Genomic DNA, 22,837 nt, shown 5'->3' with positions numbered 1-22,837 from the left:
AATACTCACATACATCATACAGAGGTCATCCCATAATATTCACATACATCACACACCTGTCATGCGGCTACTTGGACACAGCATACAGGATGTATGGCCATACCTGACAAGCAGATTATCGGGAGGCGCGCGCTTTTAATAAGATTATCCTAAAACACTAGATGATTTGTTGCTACCAGTTTATTCATGTGTATTGATAGGAAGTTTTTTTTTTAAATATTTTTCTTTGACTTGATTCCTCCACCTCTATCCCCATCACTTTGTATTCCCTTCCCTGCCATATTGAAGCTTTTACTTATGTCTACAGTATGGAATCATCAGGGGATCTCATTTATTGTGTAATGGAGTTGTTTCCCTTTACTCGAGGTGCAGCAGCAAATAGCCTTTTTGTTCGGGAACATTTCTAAATTCAAGTAGGCCTATTTTAAAAAAAACAACTTTATAATAATAAACTTTAAATGTAGTAAAAATAAGAACTAAAATGAACTTGTCTTACTTCAGAGAAATAGTAAAAGTGTGTTGGTCACTTATGAAATTTCTAACATATTTATTTTTGCGACCAACGTGTTTAGTAAATAGATTCTTTATAAAGTATTTTAAAAAATGTTTTAAGTTTTATTTGCATACGTTTTTATTTGGTTGCTCCACTGGAAAAGATATTCATGTATTTGTTACTAGTCCACGGTGCAAGGATCTGCAGGGCGTCCTTGAGTCCACTCAGCTCTGATGGGTACCTGACCCACCTTGGGGAAACCAAGACGGCCGGGCATAGTGATGAGTATACTATACCCTGTAAACCGATGCTATTGAAACAGATGAACTCTACTTCATCTTCCGCGTTTGTCTTGGGCACGAACGGGAATCGGTTAAAACATTGTATGATGTCACATCGCCCTACCACTATTCCTCCCCCCCCCCCGGGCCCTTCTCCTCTAGAAGCCCAGACGACTATTAAAGAGCAGCCCTAAATGATGGTTATGGGCCACATACCGACCACACGTGGTGCCGCCCATGTGGTCTCTAGTGGCAGATCAAGAAGATGATTGAGCAAGTATCTGCAGGAATCACAGAAATCCGAGTTTTGAATCTCTCCCCGGGGGCGGGGCTTAAGGATTTGATTGATGCCCAGTCAAAGGTATCGATACCTAGTGGGATACTCGATTCACTACATGGTCTGGACTTGTTGGCTAAGGCTTAGCGTCGACTACTGAATGAAAGCTCTTTTTGTTTCCATTTTCAGACGTGGGTCACGAAGGGAAGGAAAAAAAAAACAATAGCTCAACGTTTTGTTCCGTTTGTTTGTTTTGAGTTTTTATTTTGTTTTACTTTGCTGTGGAGAATTTATTTTTTTTTAAATCGTATTTTAAAAGTTTAAAAAAAATGTAATTTAGAAGGTTGGGACTGATTTACGAAATTAAGAATTTGCGGTTTGTCTTCCATGTAGCTACGTGATGGTTAAATTTTGTTCTATACAATAAATGTTTAAACAGAACGCAAGTGGCCCTGGCCAAAGAAAATTGTGGCAAAAGGAAACAAAACCATATGGCCATATACAAGGGGTTGTGCCACTTCACTTTTTAAAGTCATGGACATGGAACAATCTGGCATTACTTTGTTGACTTAGTATTGACAGGAACAATAGACAGGTAACACATTTTGAACATTGTGTGGTCTAGACGGTAAATCTCAGGGTTGTTAAACCTAAACAATTTAGAGTTCGAACCTCCCAGGGCCATGAGGCTCGATAGCTGGGGACAGCCACTATTCCAGGAGAGACAACTCTAAAATCAAACAACCGCTTCGTTGTAGTTTGTTCTTGGTTGGACAAAGGCTATGGAAGCAAATCTAAAAAGAAAAGCAGTCTGAAATCGTAGTCAACGGCCTATATGGTGCATACCAAGTTGACAAGTGATACTCAATTATAGTGGAGGGAATATCTTCCAACATCAAAAATTAAGAACAAAGAAGATGAAGAATAGTTTATTCTGACCAGCTGGATAGAAAAGAAATCAACACATACTGTTGACAGTACATTCTAAGTTTATTTTATTGCAATATATTTTTTAAATATCTGAAGGACAGTCAATCCTTACATGAATATGCAAATTACTTCTCATTTAAATAAATCTTCATAACAACATAAACTATGGGACAACACTGTATAAATCTCTGGCATGTTTATAACCAGGGCAGGGATAAATATACATGAATTAAATATAGACAAGTACAAAATATTTACAGTAAAAAAATATACAGAATATAACAATGAAAGTTTAGTACAAAACCAGAGAAATATCTAGCAAGGGTAGTTAACTCTAGTCAAACTTTCAACACTTCCTTTGTCTTTAAATTATTCAAAGTTAATTTACTTATCTTTAGCAAGCTCTTTTTGTTTTAAAATATTTTTGTTACAATGTTATATTTATGAATGTCCACAAGAATAGCACAACACAATTGTGTAAACTGAAGATCAGGCTACATTAACTTTTTAAGAAAAAACTTCATAATTATATGATGAAGAGACTAGATAAAAGGCTGTGTTAAAGTGACATTGATTCTACTTGCATATTTCCCATACTGGGATATCATGAACTGTGCTAGCATTTATAGTATAGCTTACAATATTGTGTACAATAAATTGTGTACATTAAAATACCAAAAACAGCATTGGGTACAATAAATAGTGTAGCCTACAAATTTAATACCAATAAAAACGTTTGATGTGTACATATTTAGCACAAACAACAACATATTCATTATGTTACAACATAGTAGCTAACCTAAATTCCACACATTTAAATATATATTTTTTTTAAATGAAACGTAGCGGAGTTCATTTTTAAAAAAAGAATTAATAATTTAAAATTAGAATAAAATCACTTAATGTACCAAGAAACAATGTACATTTAAAAGACTTGGGAATGTACAAACTGTCATGGTATTTATCATGTTCAGGGTAATGTCACCTAGTCATTTTTCATGCCCTGAGGACTAAAAAACTGAGTAACAAAGGTTTTCATTTGTTACCTCCCTATGGTGTCTACTAAGACATTTCGTGCTCTCTCTAGAGCAGTGATTTTTCACCTTTTGGAGGTGCCGAACCCCACAAGTTTTATATGCACATTCCCTAAACCCTTCTTAGTAGTTCTATCGTCATCACTGACAAAATCTGATCGTGAATCATTTGAGTGAGGTGTGTCGACCTCCACCAAACCCCTCAGACTGACTCACTGAACCCCTGGGGTTTGATCAAACCCAGGTTGAGAACCACTGCTTTAGAATAAACAAAAGAGGACAGGAGAATGAGAAACTTGAAACTGAACATATGATTACTTTAGCTATTGTGAATTAACTGTGATTATATGTGGTTCACTACCAACATGAAACCAAACACATGACTTTGGCTAATGTGCAATGAGTGATTATGTGTACTCCTACCATGATAGCCACACAATTAATGATTTTAGCTATAGAATTATATCTGTGATTATTTGCTTCACTCCCTATTTTAAGCCAAACATATGATGACTTTAGCTATTGTGAAACAACTGTGATTATGTCTGCTTCACTTCCAACTTGAAACCACACATATAAAGACTTTAGCTCCACCATATCACCAACCACTCGGTCAAGTCTTCTGGCCCTTGATGTTCAGGCTGACCAACTGTTTGAATTCTGGGAAATTTTCTCTCTCCAAAAAAACTAAATATGTGTCCTTGAAACCCTGAAAGTATAAATGGTAAAAAAAATATATTTTTATTTGCAATAGTGGATTTTTTTCAGAATTTTATATGATATGCTATCTAACTGAAGAGAGAAGTTGAAATTAGAAATAAAAATGGCTAATATGTTGCAATTCAACTAAAACCAAATTGTATTTGTTACCTTACTTACACACAGTTTTTTGAGTTAACTCTAATACTTTATTCTTATATACACAAAGCTCAGACGACACGTCCTGTCTCTGACTCTACCTTTCATTAACTGACTACATTTACATATCAACTACACATCATGGATAACACAGTGAACACTCAAGGGACGTAACCATGATATACATAATATTAAGAAATATTGTAACAGTATTAACCCTTTGAGCCCGCTAGGCCGGTAAACCGGCTTTAACATTAGGCATATATGTCCGAAAAGCCGGTTTTCCGGCCCGATGATCTAGCGTCATATTCCTTGCGGCTGGTATACCATCTAATTAAATATAATTAGCGGAAGACTGACTAAAACTGCGCATATGTCTTTTGAGTGCGGGATTATGATATTAAAAATTGATTTTTAGGAATAAGTGAAAATGAAAGTGTTTACATTTCGTAGCAATGCCGCTGAAACAAAAAGCTGAGCCACAGCCGTCGACTTCATCATATAAAGTTGGTGCAAAAGATGAAGCAAAAGACCGAAATATCAACAAAAGAAATAGAATGACTGCATCTCAGGCAATACAACTACTTATTGATTCTGATGAAGAAGATAATAATCTATATAGTCTATATTGTGATGATAGTGACGTTGAATTTGAGACTGAACACAGTGCCATTGAAATTGACAGTGACAATGAAACTGTTCAAGTACGTTCTGATGCACGTGGTGTCAAGGACAAAAACTTGCTGAAACGAAAAAAAAATGTTTACTGATGCAAAACATGCGAATTTTTTCTTTGCATCGGGTCCAGCAGTGATAACTGTTTTGAAAGTTGTCACACAAAAGTGGACTTCTGGCGTTGAACTAGTATGGCCAGGTATCAATAATAACAAAACAATTACTAATTACTAATTGTAAATTGGTTTCTTCTATGTTCTATCAAAACAATAATTATGTGTTCGTTTTAGAAACATTGTTCTGTTCAAACATTGAAAAAAAAGAATTTCGGAATCTTGCTGCATTGATGTTTGATCCAGAGTCTGGATACCAAATTTGGCTTGATTATCTCAAACGATTCAAAAGTTATAGGCAAAGTTGGAAGCAGATAAGTGAAAATTTGGTTTGGCCCTGGGAGCTCAGGAAATGGGAGAAATTAGGCCAGGGAGGCCCGGGCTCAAAGGGTTAAACAAGATTATTACTAATAACCAGACTATAACTAAACCTAGACTATAACAACCAACTACACTATAACTACAAGCCACAGTATAACTTACAACCAGACTATACATAAACAACTAAACCTAGACTATAACTAACTTACTAGATTATAACTAACAACCAGACACTAACAAGCAGACTACAACAAACAAGCAGACTAACCTCAATCTGGAGTGGATGAACCTTTTTGTCCTCTCCTTGAGTCTGAAACCAAAAAGACATTTATATAGTTCAGCTTATTTAACAAAAGATAATCAACTTACAAAAGCAGGTAACAGAAAAAAACAGATCAATTCAGGTATGATTGGTAAAAGAACGTTTCTAAAAAAATCAGCAGGTCAGAACTTGTTTAAGCCTCCAAAAATAGAGAATGCAAAAACAAAACTGATCTGACTTTTTCAAATTATATAATGAATGGTGTAGAAAATATAAGTTATTTTTTAAAAATATGTTATATTTAGTTTAAATTAAACTTGTTGAAAGGGGATGGTGTAGTCAAGTGGTAAAGCATCAGACCACTAACTTGAAAGGCTCGAGTTCGGATCCCGGGCTAAAGTCTGTAAGACTTCCCTGGGTCTACCCAGCTTTGATGGGTAACTGAATAACATTAGGGAAACTAAGGCGGCTGTGCATAGTGCTGACCGAACTATCCCTTTATATGCTGAAGTAAGTGAATGGGCCATAAAGTTTGAAAGGGCATTTTACAAAATATTCTTTAAGTTTAATAGCTTATAAGGAAAACTTTACCTCCTTTAAGAATTTGTACGCCAGCGCTAAAAATGCAGGTCCATTGTAAATAGTTAGTGCATTGTCTTTTAACTTCCCCTCCAGATGAGAGGGTGGCTTAAACTGAAAAATGGATTTAAAGTTTCTCCTTTCTGCAAACAGGCGTCCTGAAAATAAATTGTTTCATTGAGTTTATGTGGCAGTAAACTAGTACTTGTGGATGGCGTGGTCAAATGGTAGAGCTTACGTCTAACCCAAAATCCATGAGTTCAGAACCTAGATTCTAGCCTGTAGGAAATCTCTGAGTCCACCCAGATCTGATGGGTACCTGACTTAACCCTTTGTCCGGGCCTCCCTGGCCTAATTTCTCCCAGTTCCTGAGCTCCCAGGCCCAAACCGATTTTCACTTATCTTTGCCTATAACTTTCGAACCGTTTGAGATAATCAAACCACATTTTATATCCAGGCTCAGTATCAAATAACAATTCAGCAAGATTCGGAAATTCTTAATTTTTTTTACAATGTATGAACATAACAATGTATATAAAATGAGCATAGCCGATAGCTGTGGCTCAGTTTTTTGTATTTTACGAAATGCAAACACTTTTACTTTAAACTTTCCCCTAAATCTATTTTTAGAATCATAATCCCACACTAAAAAGACATATGCACCATTTTATACTGTCTGCTGCTGATTATATTTAATAAGACGGTTAGGACTATGAAAACTGGCTTTTCTGACATATATGCCTAATGTTGAAGCTGGTTTTCCGGCCTGTCGGGCTCAAAGGGTTAAGTTAGTGAAACCAAATAAACTTAGCATAAGGCTGAGAACATTATCCGAAGCTGAGGTCCCTGAAACAGATGAACTCTATATAATCTGCCCAATGTTTTGGGCACGAACGGGGAAAGATGATGAAGCTGGTCCTTAAAATTTGTTTTCTGTTAGTGAAAGTTTATGATTGGGTTAACTATGCAAACTAATTTTAAATGTAAACAACAGTTCACCTTGCCATAACATGCCGAGGGCATCGAGCAAGAGGGCATTGAACTTGTCTTTTCCCCGACCCTCAGCCCTCAAGGTGTCTGCCTGAAATACTTGGGTAGCAACCATAGTGTCACAGGTTATAGCTGTCGTGTTCCATTTTTCACTGTTGTTACGCAGAGACGTGAATGCCTCTCTGAATCTTATTTGATAAAAATATTTAAAAACAGTTGTCTTTCATGTCAGAAAAAATATCTAAAATAATTATTACTTCAGTGTAAAACAAACTAATATTTAAACATAAATTCAATTTTAAAGTAAGTTATTTTTTTTTTACATAAATACAAAATTTTTAGTTATCAATTAAAAAAAAATACTTGAATCATATTCAAGGCAAAGTAATTTTGTAAATTACATAAAATACTTTAAGTGGAAAACAAAAATTTAAGTTATTAATAAAGCATATGTGCATTTTATTAATTTTAATTAAAAATAATAGTAATTACGAGTTTATTATTCCACACAATCGAGCTAAGGTGGCTGGACAATCAGATAAAAGCAGACGATGAATCATTCGAATAGGAAGACACACCAGTGGAATGCAATACTTTTGGAAAATGACAGAAACCTGCTCAAAAAGAAAAACGTTATAACATTTGTTGTGTAATGTCAGGGGGATACACTGGATGAATGCAAACAGGAATTTTAAAAAAAATTGTTTTATTGTCCTCAGAAATACTAGATTTATATAAGGAATATTTCAGGGCTGTTTTGTTATAAGCTATAAGAACAATGCAATTCTGAGATATTATCATCGTCGTTCCACAAATGCCACATCATTATTTGTATGTTTTAAGTAAATTTGAAAAAATGTGTAACATTAAATATGAAATATGTTTTTTTACAACAAAAAAATGTTTTCTAACAGTTTCATAGGTATTTATGATATAACATAGTTAAATGCATGAACTATACATTTCAGTTACTAAGTTCAAACTCTGACTATTACATTTGTGAAATGACCAAGAATTAGGATGAAGTATGCTGTTGTTATTGTAAGTATAACATTTTAAAAGATGTGTTGCAATGGGGATGAATATCATTCTAAAAAGGGTGAGGTTATTGTTATTTATGTACAGCCCGGAAGTAGTTTTTAAAAATATTAACATATCAAAAAGGAAAATACATCAAATGTACCGTATAAATTAAATCCAGCGCTGTGCTCTGCAGAAGGTAATGATCATTTTCCATTCTCATTCCAACAACAATGACGCCATCGAGCAGGCTGACTAGCTGGAAGAGAATGGTCTGTATTGTAGTCAAGACTTTATCTTTCTCACTCCCCTCTCCTGTAGCTTCATGGTCTTTGGTGACGTCTGGGCTTGGTCTTGTGTCTTCTCGGCTCTCCTCCATCTCTGATCTGCAACACAGTAAATCAGTTCTTTTAACAGCTTACATATAACAAGGGCGATAGTATAGTACCACAAGTACGTGTCACAATGTAAATTAATGGGATGGTTTTTATAGAGTAGATAGTTAACACTACAATTTTTATTGTTAGAGTGAATTAAACCAGCTTCTCTAATGACGTGTACAGAAAAATATTCAGAAATTTTAGAACTAGTGACAGCAACAATAAATAAGCTCATATTTAATAATCAACCCATAGACTGGGAATTCAATTTTTAGTAGATTTTAGTTCTAAATTAGTTAACATTTTAAAACTAAATAAAAAATTTATATGTAAATTACAAACGTATGGCCCAGCCATACAGTCTATTTACTGTTTTGATACTGAAGGTCCTTTCTGTTGGACTTCTTTAGAAACAATTTGTAGATGCGCCTCCATGGACAAATTTTGAATTAATTTAGTCAATGATGTTATACACATCGACTGTGGAAGTTTAAAAAGATGAATCTGTTAGTAATTTACAACATAAACAAAACTGAAGAACTCTAACCCTGAATAAAACAGCAAAGGTGCATTTAAATCTATACTTTTTAACTACTAAAATTAGGTGGTAAAAAAACACAGAAAATGTTTTTGCAGCTGGCAAGACATTTCTATTTTCTCTAATATTGTGTTAAATAGAAAATGAAAGTTAAGCATCCAGAAAGATGGATAGCTTAGATGATAAATCAACAGACACACAAGACAAAATATACCAACCTTAAAGTAAACATCAGATGAGAAAAACAGTCTGTGCAGGGGCTCAAGAATGGAACAATGTAACTCTGGAAGAAAAATGAAAGAGCTGCACTAAATCTGGAAGTATTTTAACAGACACAACAATCTTCTTTAAACAAGTCTACAACATTGCCCTATGCCTGAAAGACCCTTATTTGAATGTCTTGACTGGGAGAAATACCCAAATGAATGTTTGCCCAAATATTTTGAGATCACCGACACTTTACCTTGATAAGAGCTGGGTCGAATGCAAGTAATTAAAGAGAAGATTAAAGGTGCATAGCTCTGTCCATTCCATGTAGGGAGATAACTCTCAAGAAATCCTTCAACTATAGGGAGACCCTAAAGAACACAAAAATTGAAGTGATTAAAAGGCAATGAACTAATATATTTCTATACATTTCATAATTAAAAGGGATATAACTGTTCAAATATAAGAAATTACCTGAACATTCTGTGAGAATGTCAACAACATCTGGAGCAATTTCTCATTTCTTTCAAGCCCATCTTTATCTGCTCCTTTAAAACCTAGCACGATGATTTTTAAAATAATAACATAAATTAAATTTGGCTGTTATAGTGAAAGTCGATTAGTTGCATGAAATGATTTCGGTAGTTAGAAAACTATGTAATAATTACCAAAAGCAAACACATGCTGAATCCAAAAACAGAGGCGTGTTATCACTATTCGATCAGGTTCACACGACAATAAAAGCTGAAGGCGGCGATCATTTAAAGCTGTTGCTATCTGACTGGGATACTGAAATTGGTGTGCATGTTTATTTTGTAAAATAAGTAAAAAACTTGATTCCAAATATCTCATTTACTTTAGTGCCAAAAAAAAATAATTTTATCCTAAGCATGAAATATTTTTTAAAACACATAGATTATAGATCTAATGAATAATCACCTCAATTTTTTCTAATGCATCTAAAAAGTCTGTAAATGATTCTATCTGTTCAAAAGGGACACTCTTATTTTCATCTTCTATGTCCTTCTCTTCTTGGACTTCATCAGCTGCAGAGTGAGGTCCTGGCACTACCAATTTTTGTTTCTTTGATCGCTAAATTTAAAATGAAAGAAAACTTTGTTATGCCCAGTGCAAGTTTTAAAAAGTTCAGTTATATTGATAACGAGCCGACCCGCGGCATATCATACGCCGCTATTTAGTTGTTTTATTTTCTACTTTTCAGTAATTCATAATTCGTGAATTTGACAGTAACAACGCTGCCATTGAAAATATTTGCTTTAAAACACTATCAGTAGCTCGTTAAGGATGATAACCCCCCTTCCTTTCCCCAAACCCCCCCCCCCCACGTGAAAGTAAACTCCTCTTAGTTACCTCCCTTAAGTTTAAAATCGTTTGCAAACTAAATTATCTTCCCCTAATGGTCGTCACTAAACCAGGCTCTACGATTGTGAACATTTAGCATGAACCACAGCTCACCAGATCATGTAGGGGTGGGGGTGGTAGGGAGCGCGCTCACAGCTTGTTTTCTATCGTCTCCAAGAAGAGAATTATATATATAGATTATCACCCTGTGTTTGTTAACCTATGTATCAATTGTGTTCCTAGTAACTTATTTATAATAAAAATTTAATACTGCTCACAGGTGGCGCTGCTTCTTTTTCTCGTCTCATTTTGACATTGGAAACATCTGCCGCTAATCTCTGGTCATCTACTAGTCTCCCATTGACCACTGCTGAAATGTGCGATCTCCAAACTACATCATGAGCTTTGAAGTACACCTGCACAGACAAGTATGTAAGCCATAACAGGCAGTGTGCAAAATGAGAAAGTTTATTAGTTTGTAAACTGATAATCTAATCACACATTTATTTAAGTTAAACACATACATAAACCAGAAATTGATTCAACAAAGCCTTATAAATCGCCATTATGAAAACCAATATATTTTGTCTACCTTGTGAGTAGTGCTTAGTCTCATGCTGACTAGGTGAGGACAGAACACTTTGTAAATCATCAATAAACCCACAAGGTACGGCTCAGGTCCCTGAAAGAAAATATTTCACTTTCAGTCAAGTCAAATATCACAGACAAGTCTTCACGACTGAAACTGAACAAAAGTTCAAGAGGTCTTACAATTTTGTTTGTCAGCTCCAATAACTTATGAACTTTATACAGCCTAACATCGCATTTTCTCGTCAAAAGAAACAGTAGGTGACAAGCATGAGGCAGCTGTGAGAAAAAAAAAATTTTTCATTATATTGTAAAAAATAAGTAATCATAGCAAACATTATTCAAATTATACATTATTTTTAAACCATTTGTAAAGGAAAAATAATTTTATTAAAATAAAGCTTATATATTAACATGAAAAAGACAAACATTAGTTATCCATTGATAGATATAGCCTAAATAAACTGCTATATTATAATATGAACATACCAAGAGATAGGAGTTGACGAACTGAAAAATAATGTCATAAACTTTATGGAGCTGATCGTATCCATCTAGGTAGTCAAATGTGAGTAGAATCCATCGTAGTAAAGTGCTCTATATAAATATAACATCATAAATGGTAACTACGGTAACACAGTTAATGTATCAAACATCATAAAAATTAATAAAAGCATAATTAATCACATTAAATGAGTTCTAATCAATTTTTTTTTAAATGTTAAGTTCAATAAATAAAAAGAATGTAGGTAATGTTTGCTTACATGTAGGTTTGATGGGCCAGGGGTACTGAAAATTCTTGTGCTGATGTATGAGATTACTCGAACCACAACCGACTGTGGCACTTTCATGGATGGAAGTAAACATTTCACAAATTTGGTGCGCAGAGTCTGAGCTAAAATATTAAGAATAAACATTGTTGGTTGGAATAAAGTTTGTGTAGTTTTTTAAATAACTGGATATTGAAACAAAATATAAAGCCTAAATCTATTTTATTAATATTTAATTAACTATGAAATTAATATACTAATAGGTAAATAAAATATATTGTTGATTATTTATTATCAAAATATAGCCCAAAAAACACATGGAAACTAATTGTTTTTGAATATTTAAAAACTCACAAATGTTTTTATTAGGGCTTGTGATAACATCAACAAGTGTTTTTATCTGGTCTGGCGTAAGTCCTTCTTCTTGTGAATGTTTCACTATTTCATCAATGGCCAAGTGCAGTTTTATATTACCCCTTGTTACTGTGCTTGGGTTCACTGTATAATAAAAATGGATTCAAATTTTAAAAGACAAAAAACAATATTTTGTTACATATTATGAATGGCAATAGATGCATATGATTATAAATTGGAATGATCCCAAAACAATGAAACCAGTAGCATAAGGAAGATAAAAGTTGATTTATTTTGCTAGTCAGAGTATTTGTTCTAAAATCTCTGGCCAAAGACGTATAAATGGATATCAGATTCATGAGACTTTAAAATTTAAAGGGCAGGGTTAACTAGCATGTTTATACAATGTTTGGTTATCTTGAACTTGATAGCTTTCATGGTCATCAAAAGTGGCTATTGTCTATACAAATAAAAAATAAAAACCAAAAAAAAGTTCAACGTTAATTAAACAAAATTTTTAAAAGTAAAATGCAATGATACATAAAAGTAAAGTTAATTTCCTTATTTTACACCAGAAAAAAAATGTGTACTATGACTTTATATTTTTAAAAAAATGACCAAATTATGTTATTCTAATATAATACCACAGACACTACAATAATATTAAGGGAAATAGCACCCAATATTTTATCATTGGATCAGTGAAATTACATACATGTAACCATAAATCTGAGGGCATTCTCCAAGCCATCAACATTGTGTTTTTTTGATGCTTCAGGTTCTTCTAAACTACGACGCTTGGTAGATGATCTTGGTTCTTTAGAGACACTCTCTTCTGTTGCCATGCTAATGATTACAAACAAGTTAATTAAAAAGTCTAGTGACAATTTTAGCGCAATTTCCTTATGTTATCTAAAAATAGCTCTGTCGTAGAGTAAATCAAGAGCAGGGTTAGTAAAACCATTGGTTAGTTATTAAAACGTTTTTTATTAAATAAACCTAACTACTAACTAAACTAAGCACCTTGAAATCAAGAGCAGGGTTATTAAAACCATTGGTTAGTTGAACTTGATTATCAACATGATAATCATTAAGATGATAGATCTCTACTTCCGGCATGTATATACAACCACACCACACACGTCATCACGTTCAATAGATGCGTCATCGCGTTCCATGGCTGCGCCATCACGTTCAGTAGGCGCGCAAGTTAATTAAAAAAGTCTAGTGACATTTATGCGCAATTTCCTTATGTTATCTAAAAATAGCTCTGACGTATAATGATGGGGTGCATTCAAGCTAGAAGAGCGATCGGTTTGTAGGTGTTTATGTAATTTTAAAATTTGTGACCGAACCAGAGGATATTTTTGAAAACTTTCTTCGGCAATATTGTTCTAAATTATGGCAGGAATCGATTGGTACATGTTTCAAGTCGCTAAGTGGTCTGGTTGCCGAGATATGGGCCAAAAACTGCATTTTTTCGAGGTTTTTTGGCTTTTACGGGAAATACATGAAAGAAACCCGGAATTTTAATGGCCTATGCTCATTCTCGTAACTTGCTTAACATAATTGCTTTTGGAACTAGTCATCGATATTGCTTCGTTGAGGAGGAGATACGACTTAAAGCCCGGACACACATTCATCCATTCATCCATCCATCCATTCCCAGAAATGACGAGTTAATAAACGCAATTCTCCAGAATGGAAATTGCGCTAAAAAATGACCCAATAGATAAAAGTTACAGTATTTTGTAAAAAAAAATACTATATTATATTATACAGGCTATAAAGGCCTATCATCCTTTCAAGGTGGTTAGTTCTTGATATCATTTGGATCAATCATGTTAGGGTTCAGTTATGATGATAGTGATACAAGCAAAATAATTAAAAATGAAAACATAGTGACAGCTGCAGTAAGCAAATTATAAATTAATTATTAATTAGCCTAAATAGTAAATAAAGTAGGCTATAGTATAGACCTAGTACCTAGTCCTATAGGCCTACATTACATTTAGGCCTACAATTAGCCTAATCAAATTACGCCACCTAGGACCTAGGGTAAAGATTTATTTAGCGTAACGGGGAGCGAACCGCACAAATAGTTAATTTAATTATAATTTATACTAATAGTTAGCCACTAAACTAAATAAATATTAAATAAGGACTAGAATCTACAAACAATTAGGGGCCTATAAAAATATAAACACAGAAATGACTGAGTAGACTTGAGTAGAGTAATCATTGAGTAATGAAACTCAAACTTTAAAGTTTAAACTATTACAGATCTAGAATCTATTAAACTTTAATTTAAACTAGAAATCTAGATCTAGATCTAAACTATTTTATTATAATTTTAAACTTTAAACTGTTACTGACTTACTCAGTGTCAGTGCATCAGCAGTGGAACTCAAACTGGAATTTGAGTGGAATCATTGATTTTTTTTTTTTTCTTCTAGTGTCTAGTTTTAGCTAGATTCTAGAATCTAGATCTAGATCTACACCTGAAATTAAAATAAAAGTCCGTTTTTTGTTTGAATAATAATGAGATCTAAATTAAATACAGAATCTTTAGCCTAGATTTAGAACTAAATTTTAAGCAGATTCTGTGTTTGTGTACTGATGTTTTCAAAACATCAGCCAACTTTTTAATTCTCCGCCAGGCATAATTTAAAATAGGCCTAGTTGTTGCCCTTGTAGACTAAGGTTTTAGTGTTTTTAAAGATTCGCAATAAACGTCAAAATCGGGTTTATATAATTGTATAATACTGACAGCCTAAAAATAGAAATAGGCCTAATATAATATTTTTAACCAATTATTTTAAACTATATTTTTTTCAAAATCATTTTCCCTGATCTCTCTTTTCTGTTGACTTACAGGAGTGTTAAAAATCGTCAAAGACATATTTCTCTCGGCTTTATGTTTTACTGTAAGATTATCCAGGCCATTCCATTTTGGAAAAAAAAAATTAGTAAAAGCGCCATATTGTTAAGTAGGGCATACAAAGCATAGAACTACGGCATTATGGGGCAATAAAGAACCAAATTTCTACTCGGGTCTAGTGTGTAGACTCTACACTGTAGTGTGTAGATCATTGACAAGCAGCGGTCAGGTTAAAGGTCAAACACAGAAATCTAGGCCGAGTTTGTTACTCCTCATCCCCACTCCTCCCTTTACCATACCGCCATTGCTAATATTTTAACACGACTATTTATACTGAACCTTATTCTTGAATGTACGCATTCAACTGAATGTAAACACCCATGTTTGTTGTTTTTTTTAAATTAGAGTAGTAGGCCTAAGGTATCGCCATTAACAACAGGTAGGCAGTTTTTTTTTTTTATATTTAAATTTAGGGCTGTGCGTATAAGTATATAAGCACTGAATGGATTTCAATAAATAAATAAATCATATTCCTACTAATCTAAACAGATTTAAAAAAAAATATTTTAAAACGGGGATGAATAATGGCACTAAGAACAGTATAGTTGAGTATAGGTCAACACGTTTGAAATTGTGAAGTCAATAATGTGGCCTATTTTTTTTTTAATTCGCTTTGTACACACACTAGATTTTAATGCGCCTAAAGAAAATTTACATTTTTTTTAAATTTCCCGTTGCTTATAGGCAGGCTACTGGCAACTAAATTGAGAAAACCCTTTCACATTAGTTTTGTATCTATGGGAAATGAAACTTAGTGACGCCATTTTAAAGGGTGTTCTGTCTTTTAGTGATGATTTGTGATGATATGAAGTGGGAGTTAAATTGACCACAACAATAGCATGACGTCGTTAATGGACTATCTTATTTCCAATTAAGATTTAAAAATGGATAAAAATATCTTTACTTAGTACTAGGGAGCGATGTTGTCCTTTCGTCGAAGCCTCCATGTTTTCCAAAATCTCCTGGCTCCCTCTCAGTATTTCTTTCAGGCATCTCCCCGAAGCAAGTACTCCACACCAATTTCAACCAGGAAGAATTTTTTTTATTCATATTGCATTTTTCGACCCCCCCCCCCACACACACACAGAGGCGTAGCGACCCCTCCCGGCGCCCGGGGCGAACTTTCAGTTTGGCGCCCCCATATATATATATATATATATATATATATATATATATATATATATATATATATATATATATATATATATATATATATATATATATATATATATATATATATATATATATATATATATGCGTGTGTGTTTGTGTGTGCGACAGTCTGGAAAAAAAATGAACAATTACGCTGATTGTCGTTCCCTAAAACTTCACTGGACGCCAATTAATTTCCCCTTAAGATGCCGAAACGAATAAAAAGTAGAAAATCAAAAGAGCTTAGAACAGTGGGCTCAATCGAACCCAAGAGGTTCGGTAATTCAGTCTCAGTGCTTCCGCGGAGGTCAACACACACACCCGACTCATGGGATTCACGATCGGATTTTCTCATTGTGGACGATACAACTATTAAGGAGGGTTCGGTGATTGCGCATATGAAACTGGTTGTGTTCGGTACTCCAAAAATTTAAGAACCACTGCTTTAGAGTGTATTTTGTAGAAGGTGCAAGCCTTATTTGGTCTACTTTCGGTCGTATCTTTAGAACAATTTCTATAATAGTATGCCAATATTGCAATTTTGAATTATAAGGTAGTTTGAACAAAGTAATAATCAGTACAATATACTAATTTTCTTCTCCCTTAAAATTTTGGCAAAGAGTGTTGCTTCCCATCCACCCGCTCCGACAGTCTGCTAACTCTTTTTTATGTTACACAATCGTAAAATACGCTTTAGTTCAATGGGTTTCTTTTCTGGGTGATATCGGTTTATTCCTTAATCCGGTGTGAATTTTTCAGATTTTAGTCTTCGAAAAAGCGCCCCCCCCCCCCTCCCCATCTAGGAAAGCTGGAAAGCGTTTTTTCCGGTCACTGTTTCTTAAAGATATACGTTTTACAGTTACACAACCAAGGTAGAAAACAGTTAAATCAGTATGCAAAGGCTCTCAGCCGTTATATTTCTTTATTTTGACTGTTTATAATTCAAAACTGCATCTTAAAATGAGCTTTTAATTCTTTTCTACCCTTTTGGCGCCCCCTAGGGTCGGCGCCCGGGGCGGCCGCCCTCCCCGCCCTCCCCTAGCTACGCCTCTGCCCACACACACACAAAAGTTTCAAGAGCCCCTACCCTACCCTCAGAGAAAAATGTCTCAAACCACTCTGCCCCCTTTCCTTCAATGCCCAATGTGACTCACAACACTTTGCTTCAGACTGCGCATTTCAAGATGACGCCGGATGTCCTAGAACTGAGCTACACATCGTGTGCCTTAATCTCCTGTGTACTCGCTGGCGCTATCGTCTTCATCATCAAACTCACCACATCCTCCACTAAAAACGTCCCACCTGGACCACGTGGTTTGAGCTGCACGTGGCAGTTGCTGAAAGCTTCCTGGCAAGTTGACCTGCCCGAACTAGCGGCCAGATGGGCTTCAATCTACGGCCCACTCGTCTACTTCAACTCCGGTGGAATCAAGTTCTGCCATGTCAACACGCCGGAACTTGCCAGACTTCTGCTGGCAGGTGACAAGTTCCGAAACTTGACATCCGATCGTGTCGGTAACTTTGTGTCCAAGTTTACCTGGTACAACGGGAAGGATATGTTTTTCACAAGCTACGATTCGATCACACGGAAGAAGAGGCGCCTCTTCCACAAAGCTGTGGCGATGTACGGAGACGGCGTGGAGAGATTTGAGAAGGTGGTGGGTGAGGAGCTTGACTTCCTCTGTGTAGAGCTGGAGAAACTCAGTTCTGCTGGAAAAGATGTACAAATGGACGCCATGTTGTCCAATGCTTTGAAATATATACTCTGTATTCTGGTAAGTAACGTATTTAATCTACATATTTTTTATTGAATAAGACGATACACAGTATTGGGCACAGTGCTGATCACAATATCCATTCATATGCCGAGGTCACTGAAATCGATGAACTCAACCCCATAAACTTTTTATAATAGAATAGAATCTCGTAAAAAAAAGGAATTGCACACCAAGTGAAAAGTTTCCCTTTCAAACCTGACGGTCTATGGGGCAAGTGAAGTAGAGTTCACTTGTTTCTGTGACTTCGGCATATGAAGGGATAGTGTGGTCAGCACTTCCGCCTTTACTTTCCCTAACGTGAGTTAGGTACCCATCAGAGTTGAGTGGACTCTGGGACGGTCTACGAACGGGAAAAGATGATGATAAACAGTATTAGTAGGTAGTTTATGGTAGTGATCACAATAATGTTAAGGCTAAAGTAACAAGAAAAAAAAATCAATCCTAAACATATCCTTCCAAATCTGAAAAAAGAAGGCTACCTTACTTCTTAAGTCAAACCTTGCACCAATCACAAACAGTGCGTAGCTTTAACTTAAATAATATAACGTGATTTTAATTTATAAGTAATGAAAAATACCGGACATTTGAGGGGTTACAATTTCATGCTAATGCTCAAAATCACGTAGTCCTACACATTTATTACCAAATAAAATAAAATTATTTGGACATTTTAAAGATCAATGCCGAAAGACCAGGTTCCCCCGAAGAAGCGGACGCTATTGTCGAGTACGACCAAGCGGTCAACCAACTGGCCGCTGAGGACATTCATCTGGTGCTGATGGCGGCGCCCTGGATGCGGTTCATCCCCAGCAAGTATAGAACCGCCTGTCAAAAAGTCCTGGAGACCCGAGCAAAGGCCGAGAGTATCATGTTCACCAAGATGAAGGTATCTGAAGCATTTCGTACACATTGAAAAACACCCAGTTATGGCTTGTAGAAGAATGTTACAATTCTTAGACTACATGCAATTTAAGCATATGGTGATGATTTACTTACTAGCATTACAGCAGCCAATTAAAAAGCTGAAAATGTGTACGGCTACATTTAATTTTCATTAAAAAATTTTAACACAAAAAAACAAAAATTGCTCAAAAAAAAAAAAAAAAAAACCCTCGTGAGATTAATATATTTTTATAATCTAAATCTAAACAGAGGCATAAACCGGTATATCGATAGTACTGATTAACACTTCGGTGTTCACTATCTTTTAAAAGAAACTAATATTTTATCCAAGGCGACCTATGACCCATCCGCAACTCGTGGAATCGCTGATGTTTTCCTACAACACCGACACGTACCTGGCTATGAATTTCTCAAAGACGATGAGCACATCAAAGGTGTTCTCACGTTGTTGTTCTTTGCAGGTCTGCCATCTTTTGTAACCATAGACAATTTTTACTTGTAATAAAAGTTGTGTATTTTTAAAATTTTACTTCAATGCCAAACACTGCCAAAAACAGTCCATACGTTTCAAAGGTGTAGGTTGGGGAGGATGGGAGGACGGAAGGGGCGGCCGCCCCGGGGGCCCACTGAAAGTATTGGGGTGGAGGGGGGTGACGGTAAACGAGCAGGGGCGGAACTACCATACCGCCAGACCCCGCAATGCGGGGGGGGGGGGGGGGCCAGGCCGTTTAGGGGCCCAAAATCCGACCAACAAGCAATGACTTTGTATTCCGAAATTACGTTTTCGTGCACCTTAATAATAGTTTTGTAAAAAAATTTAAAAAAAACTACTACAGTAGTGATCCTCTACAGTAGCTAACACACGCTGCGTAAAAGAAAAAAAAATCTACTTAAGCTTTAATGTGCAAGATAAACAAACATTCAAACCACTTCCATGACTTATTTCCCTTTTTTTAAAGAGTCAGATAGAAGTTTCCATAAACTCCTTTTAATAGTTTTGTACTACGCAAATTGAAAAGCAATTACTTCTCTTATTTATTATTTTTTATAAAATACAAACTAAAGAATGACATCGTATAAAAGGGATTTTAAACAAAAATTAATAATATAAATTAAACAAAACATAAAAATAAACATAACACGAGAAACCATTACACTACATACAAAGCTTTCATATTTCATATACTTTTGACCGGCTTGCTAATGGGAATCTATACGGCCGACATGAAAAGTGACACACAGATTTGCAAAACTGACTAATGTACCTAAAAACATGACATGTTGTTGTAATTTGTTTGAACTGAAAATAAAAGTATTATGTATTTTTTAAAACGATGTGTTTTTTAAAACTAGATTAGGCCCGAAATGAATATCCTACGTTCGTATTTTGTATATATATATATATATATATATATATATATATATATATATATATATATATATATATATATATATATATATATATATATACATATATATATATATATATATATATATATATATATATATATATATATATATATATATATATATATATATATATATATATATATATATATATATATATAGGGGGGCGTCAAAAATATTTTGCGGGGTGGCCCTTTTTTTCTAGTTCCGCCACTGTAAACGAGCAGAGTTTCTTCCAGGCATCTAGAAAGTCTACCCCCCCCCCCCCCCCCCCCGAACGAAATGGAATTTATTTAAAATTTATATTGAAATATATACTTTTCACAGTGTCGTCGTCCCGTCCCCCCCCCCCCCCCCCCCGGGAATTTTAGTCCGCCACCCCGAAAATTTCAAGTGCCCCCCCCCCCCCGCCCCCACCGGAGAAAAAAGTCTGGAAGAAACACTGTAAACGAGATACTAAAATAATTTAAAAGCCCGTATCAAGCTGTATCACTGGCAAATTGAAGAGAATATTTCCTCCCTGGTTTTTCAGACCTAATAAACTGTTTTCTACATCAATTGTGTAACACCAACATAAAAACTATTAAGGAACAGTAACTGCTAAAAAGCACCCACGAACTTTCCAAACTGTGAGGGGGGGGGGGTAAACGTGACGGGGAGGGGGGGGGGCAAAATCTGATGTTTTCCCATACTCTCTAGTGAAGCTAAATACGTGATCTACTTAAATGTTTATTTCAGCACATTTGACGTCGCGTGCTACTCTCTTGAACGCTTTCCTTATTCTCCTCAACCACCCGGAAGTGATGAGGAACATTCAAGCCGAGATTGATCGAGTAGTCGGTCACGACAAGCCCCGAGTGGAGAACAGGGCATCGATGCCATACACGGAGTCGGTCACTCTGGAAGTTTTAAGGTGATTTGCTTGGCGATTAATACACCGGCGGGACTATTTTATGCTATTTTATTTCTAGTATAGCTGTTGGCTACACTGGCTCGAACCAAAGCCTAGCCCTGACTCTAACCCCACCCTGATTAAACCTAACGCTGATCCTGACGGAATCTGGAGATCACACCACTTAGGACTAGGAACCCACCTTGATCTAATAGTATATTATTCTATCTGGCGTTCTTGTACTAATCCGATGATTTAATTGAACTCGTTTTCGTGTGACTGCTGGGCATGAAGTCTAGAGCTCTATCCCTCTGTGACTAGAAATGTCAAGTTTAAACTACAGAAGATTCTCTATCTCTACAGGTACAGTTCCTTCTTCCCTCTCATTTGTGTCAGACACGCCAAGGAGGATCTTCACGTGGAGAACTATGTCATCCCTCAAGGAACGCTGGTGAGCAGTTTCTTTGGTATGACCATATATATATATATATATATATATATATATATATATATATATATATATATATATATATATATGATTCAACTAATAAAAACTGTACCCGCTGAAGTTAATGTGTTATTACTCTGACCTCGGTACCTGCAAGGATAGTCTGGTCAGCAAATATGCCAAGCAGCCTTGACCTTTTACAGAATCAAGCAGGTGTAAATCATACATAGGACTATAGTCCTTACCCAATAATTAGAACGCTAATGCCTCGAGTGGGGTTAGATTTTAAGCTAAACGTACGGAAGCTTGGAGTCTGAACACGGAAGAGAGAAAACTGCTGAAAAGTCTCAGTGTAGGAAGCTGATAAGCAGGCCAAATCATTTCATGTGATCTGTAGACATAGTAATGGATGGGGGATCGCAGAAAGAATATATAATTATGCGGTACCCTAAAAAATTATTATCGAATCTACTTTGCAGATCTTGGTTAATGTCGGCCATTTTCACCGCGACCCGAAATATTGGGAAGACCCTTGGACATTTAAACCTGAACGATTTCTCGACGCCACTGGTCAAATTCTACCAGCGGATCACCCAGTCAGGAAAAAGTAAGCCCATTCTTTGTTATTTCGGGACGTTAATGCTATATCTCGGCAACTAGCGTATCCATTGAATGGTTTTGTTTTTCTCTAACTTACAGTCTTCTGGCGTTCGGGATCGGAAATCGCATGTGTCCCGGTGAGGTATTTGCTAGGTCACGTGTCTTCCTGTTTCTGACGCGAATTCTACAAAAGTTTGACCTTCTCCCACCAGAATCCGAGCCCCTACAATCGTGTCACCCCCAGCATAACTTGAAGGTGTTGGTCAGACAAGCCCCGCCCTTCAAGTGTCAGATACGGAAAAGAAACATTGATTAATTTTTAAAATTGTTTTTGGGCTGTATATTATACATGCATAATTGAAGGGCGTGTTCTCTTTGTAAAACATTCCTCAGTACACGAATTTTCTATTGTTTAAGTTGTGATTGTTACACAGAAATAAACTATATGAAATAAGCGTTCTCTTATATTTTATGTGTTTTTTTTTCATATAATTTAAGCAACTAACATGCTCGTGAGTAACGACACAAAATATAATACGAAATTTGTATAATCTGAAATAACTAAATTTTTTATTGCATAGCACAAAGAAAAAATACGTCAATTTTAATTTGTTGTGAGGAAATTCACCAGAAGGTGGATGATAGCTAAACATATGTTTGAGGGGGGGGGGGGTGATTTCTCTA

At 35.5% G+C, this 22,837-nt stretch overlaps 2 protein-coding genes across 2 annotated transcripts; one reads left to right on the top strand and one right to left on the bottom strand.

The window, feature by feature from the left end:
* Window positions 1-1,964: 1,964 nt before the first annotated feature.
* Window positions 1,965-14,655, bottom strand: LOC131932747 (centromere protein I). Its single transcript, XM_059289658.1, has 20 exons — window positions 14,413-14,655; window positions 12,748-12,878; window positions 12,033-12,176; window positions 11,673-11,803; window positions 11,398-11,505; window positions 11,092-11,187; window positions 10,913-11,002; window positions 10,599-10,736; window positions 9,898-10,050; window positions 9,627-9,747; window positions 9,433-9,515; window positions 9,215-9,329; window positions 8,970-9,034; window positions 8,584-8,693; window positions 7,997-8,219; window positions 7,306-7,427; window positions 6,823-7,001; window positions 5,836-5,981; window positions 5,251-5,292; window positions 1,965-3,724 (listed from the first exon to the last, which is right to left on the bottom strand). Exons 2-20 carry the CDS (start codon window positions 12,875-12,877, stop codon window positions 3,629-3,631), a joined length of 2,292 nt encoding a protein of 763 aa, XP_059145641.1. The 5' UTR covers window position 12,878; window positions 14,413-14,655; the 3' UTR covers window positions 1,965-3,628.
* Window positions 14,656-15,176: 521 nt separating this feature from the next.
* LOC131932739 (steroid 17-alpha-hydroxylase/17,20 lyase-like) lies at window positions 15,177-22,595 on the top strand. Its single transcript, XM_059289642.1, has 8 exons — window positions 15,177-15,352; window positions 17,295-17,900; window positions 18,580-18,789; window positions 19,138-19,267; window positions 20,952-21,126; window positions 21,469-21,556; window positions 22,033-22,160; window positions 22,253-22,595. The coding sequence occupies exons 2-8, from the start codon at window positions 17,310-17,312 to the stop codon at window positions 22,467-22,469; spliced, it is 1,539 nt and encodes a 512-aa protein (XP_059145625.1). The 5' UTR covers window positions 15,177-15,352; window positions 17,295-17,309; the 3' UTR covers window positions 22,470-22,595.
* The last annotated feature ends 242 nt before the right edge of the window (window positions 22,596-22,837 follow it).

The sequence above is a fragment of the Physella acuta genome, unplaced genomic scaffold (assembly GCF_028476545.2).
Source record: "Physella acuta isolate Inbredline_101_S28 unplaced genomic scaffold, ASM2847654v3 ptg002269l, whole genome shotgun sequence".
NCBI classification, from domain to species: Eukaryota; Metazoa; Mollusca; class Gastropoda; family Physidae; genus Physella; species Physella acuta.
Note: the sequence above shows the minus strand (reverse complement) of the source record. Positions and strands in the feature narration are given on the sequence as shown.

Excerpts from the sequence above, each read along its gene's own strand:
- LOC131932747 (XM_059289658.1), bottom strand. The coding sequence starts at position 12,877 with ATGGCAACAGAAGAGAGTGTCTCTAAAGAACCAAGATCATCTACCAAG. Across the intron at positions 11,188-11,397 it reads TCGTCAACTCCTATCTCTTG|CTGCCTCATGCTTGTCACCT; the intron begins GTATGTTCATAT and ends TTTTTCTCACAG. Across the intron at positions 3,725-5,250 it reads TTCATCCACTCCAGATTGAG|GGTTTCAAGGACACATATTT; the intron begins GTTAGTCTGCTT and ends TTATACTTTCAG.
- LOC131932739 (XM_059289642.1), top strand. The coding sequence starts at position 17,310 with ATGACGCCGGATGTCCTAGAACTGAGCTACACATCGTGTGCCTTAATC. Across the intron at positions 21,127-21,468 it reads GTCACTCTGGAAGTTTTAAG|GTACAGTTCCTTCTTCCCTC; the intron begins GTGATTTGCTTG and ends CTATCTCTACAG. Across the intron at positions 21,557-22,032 it reads TCATCCCTCAAGGAACGCTG|ATCTTGGTTAATGTCGGCCA; the intron begins GTGAGCAGTTTC and ends TCTACTTTGCAG.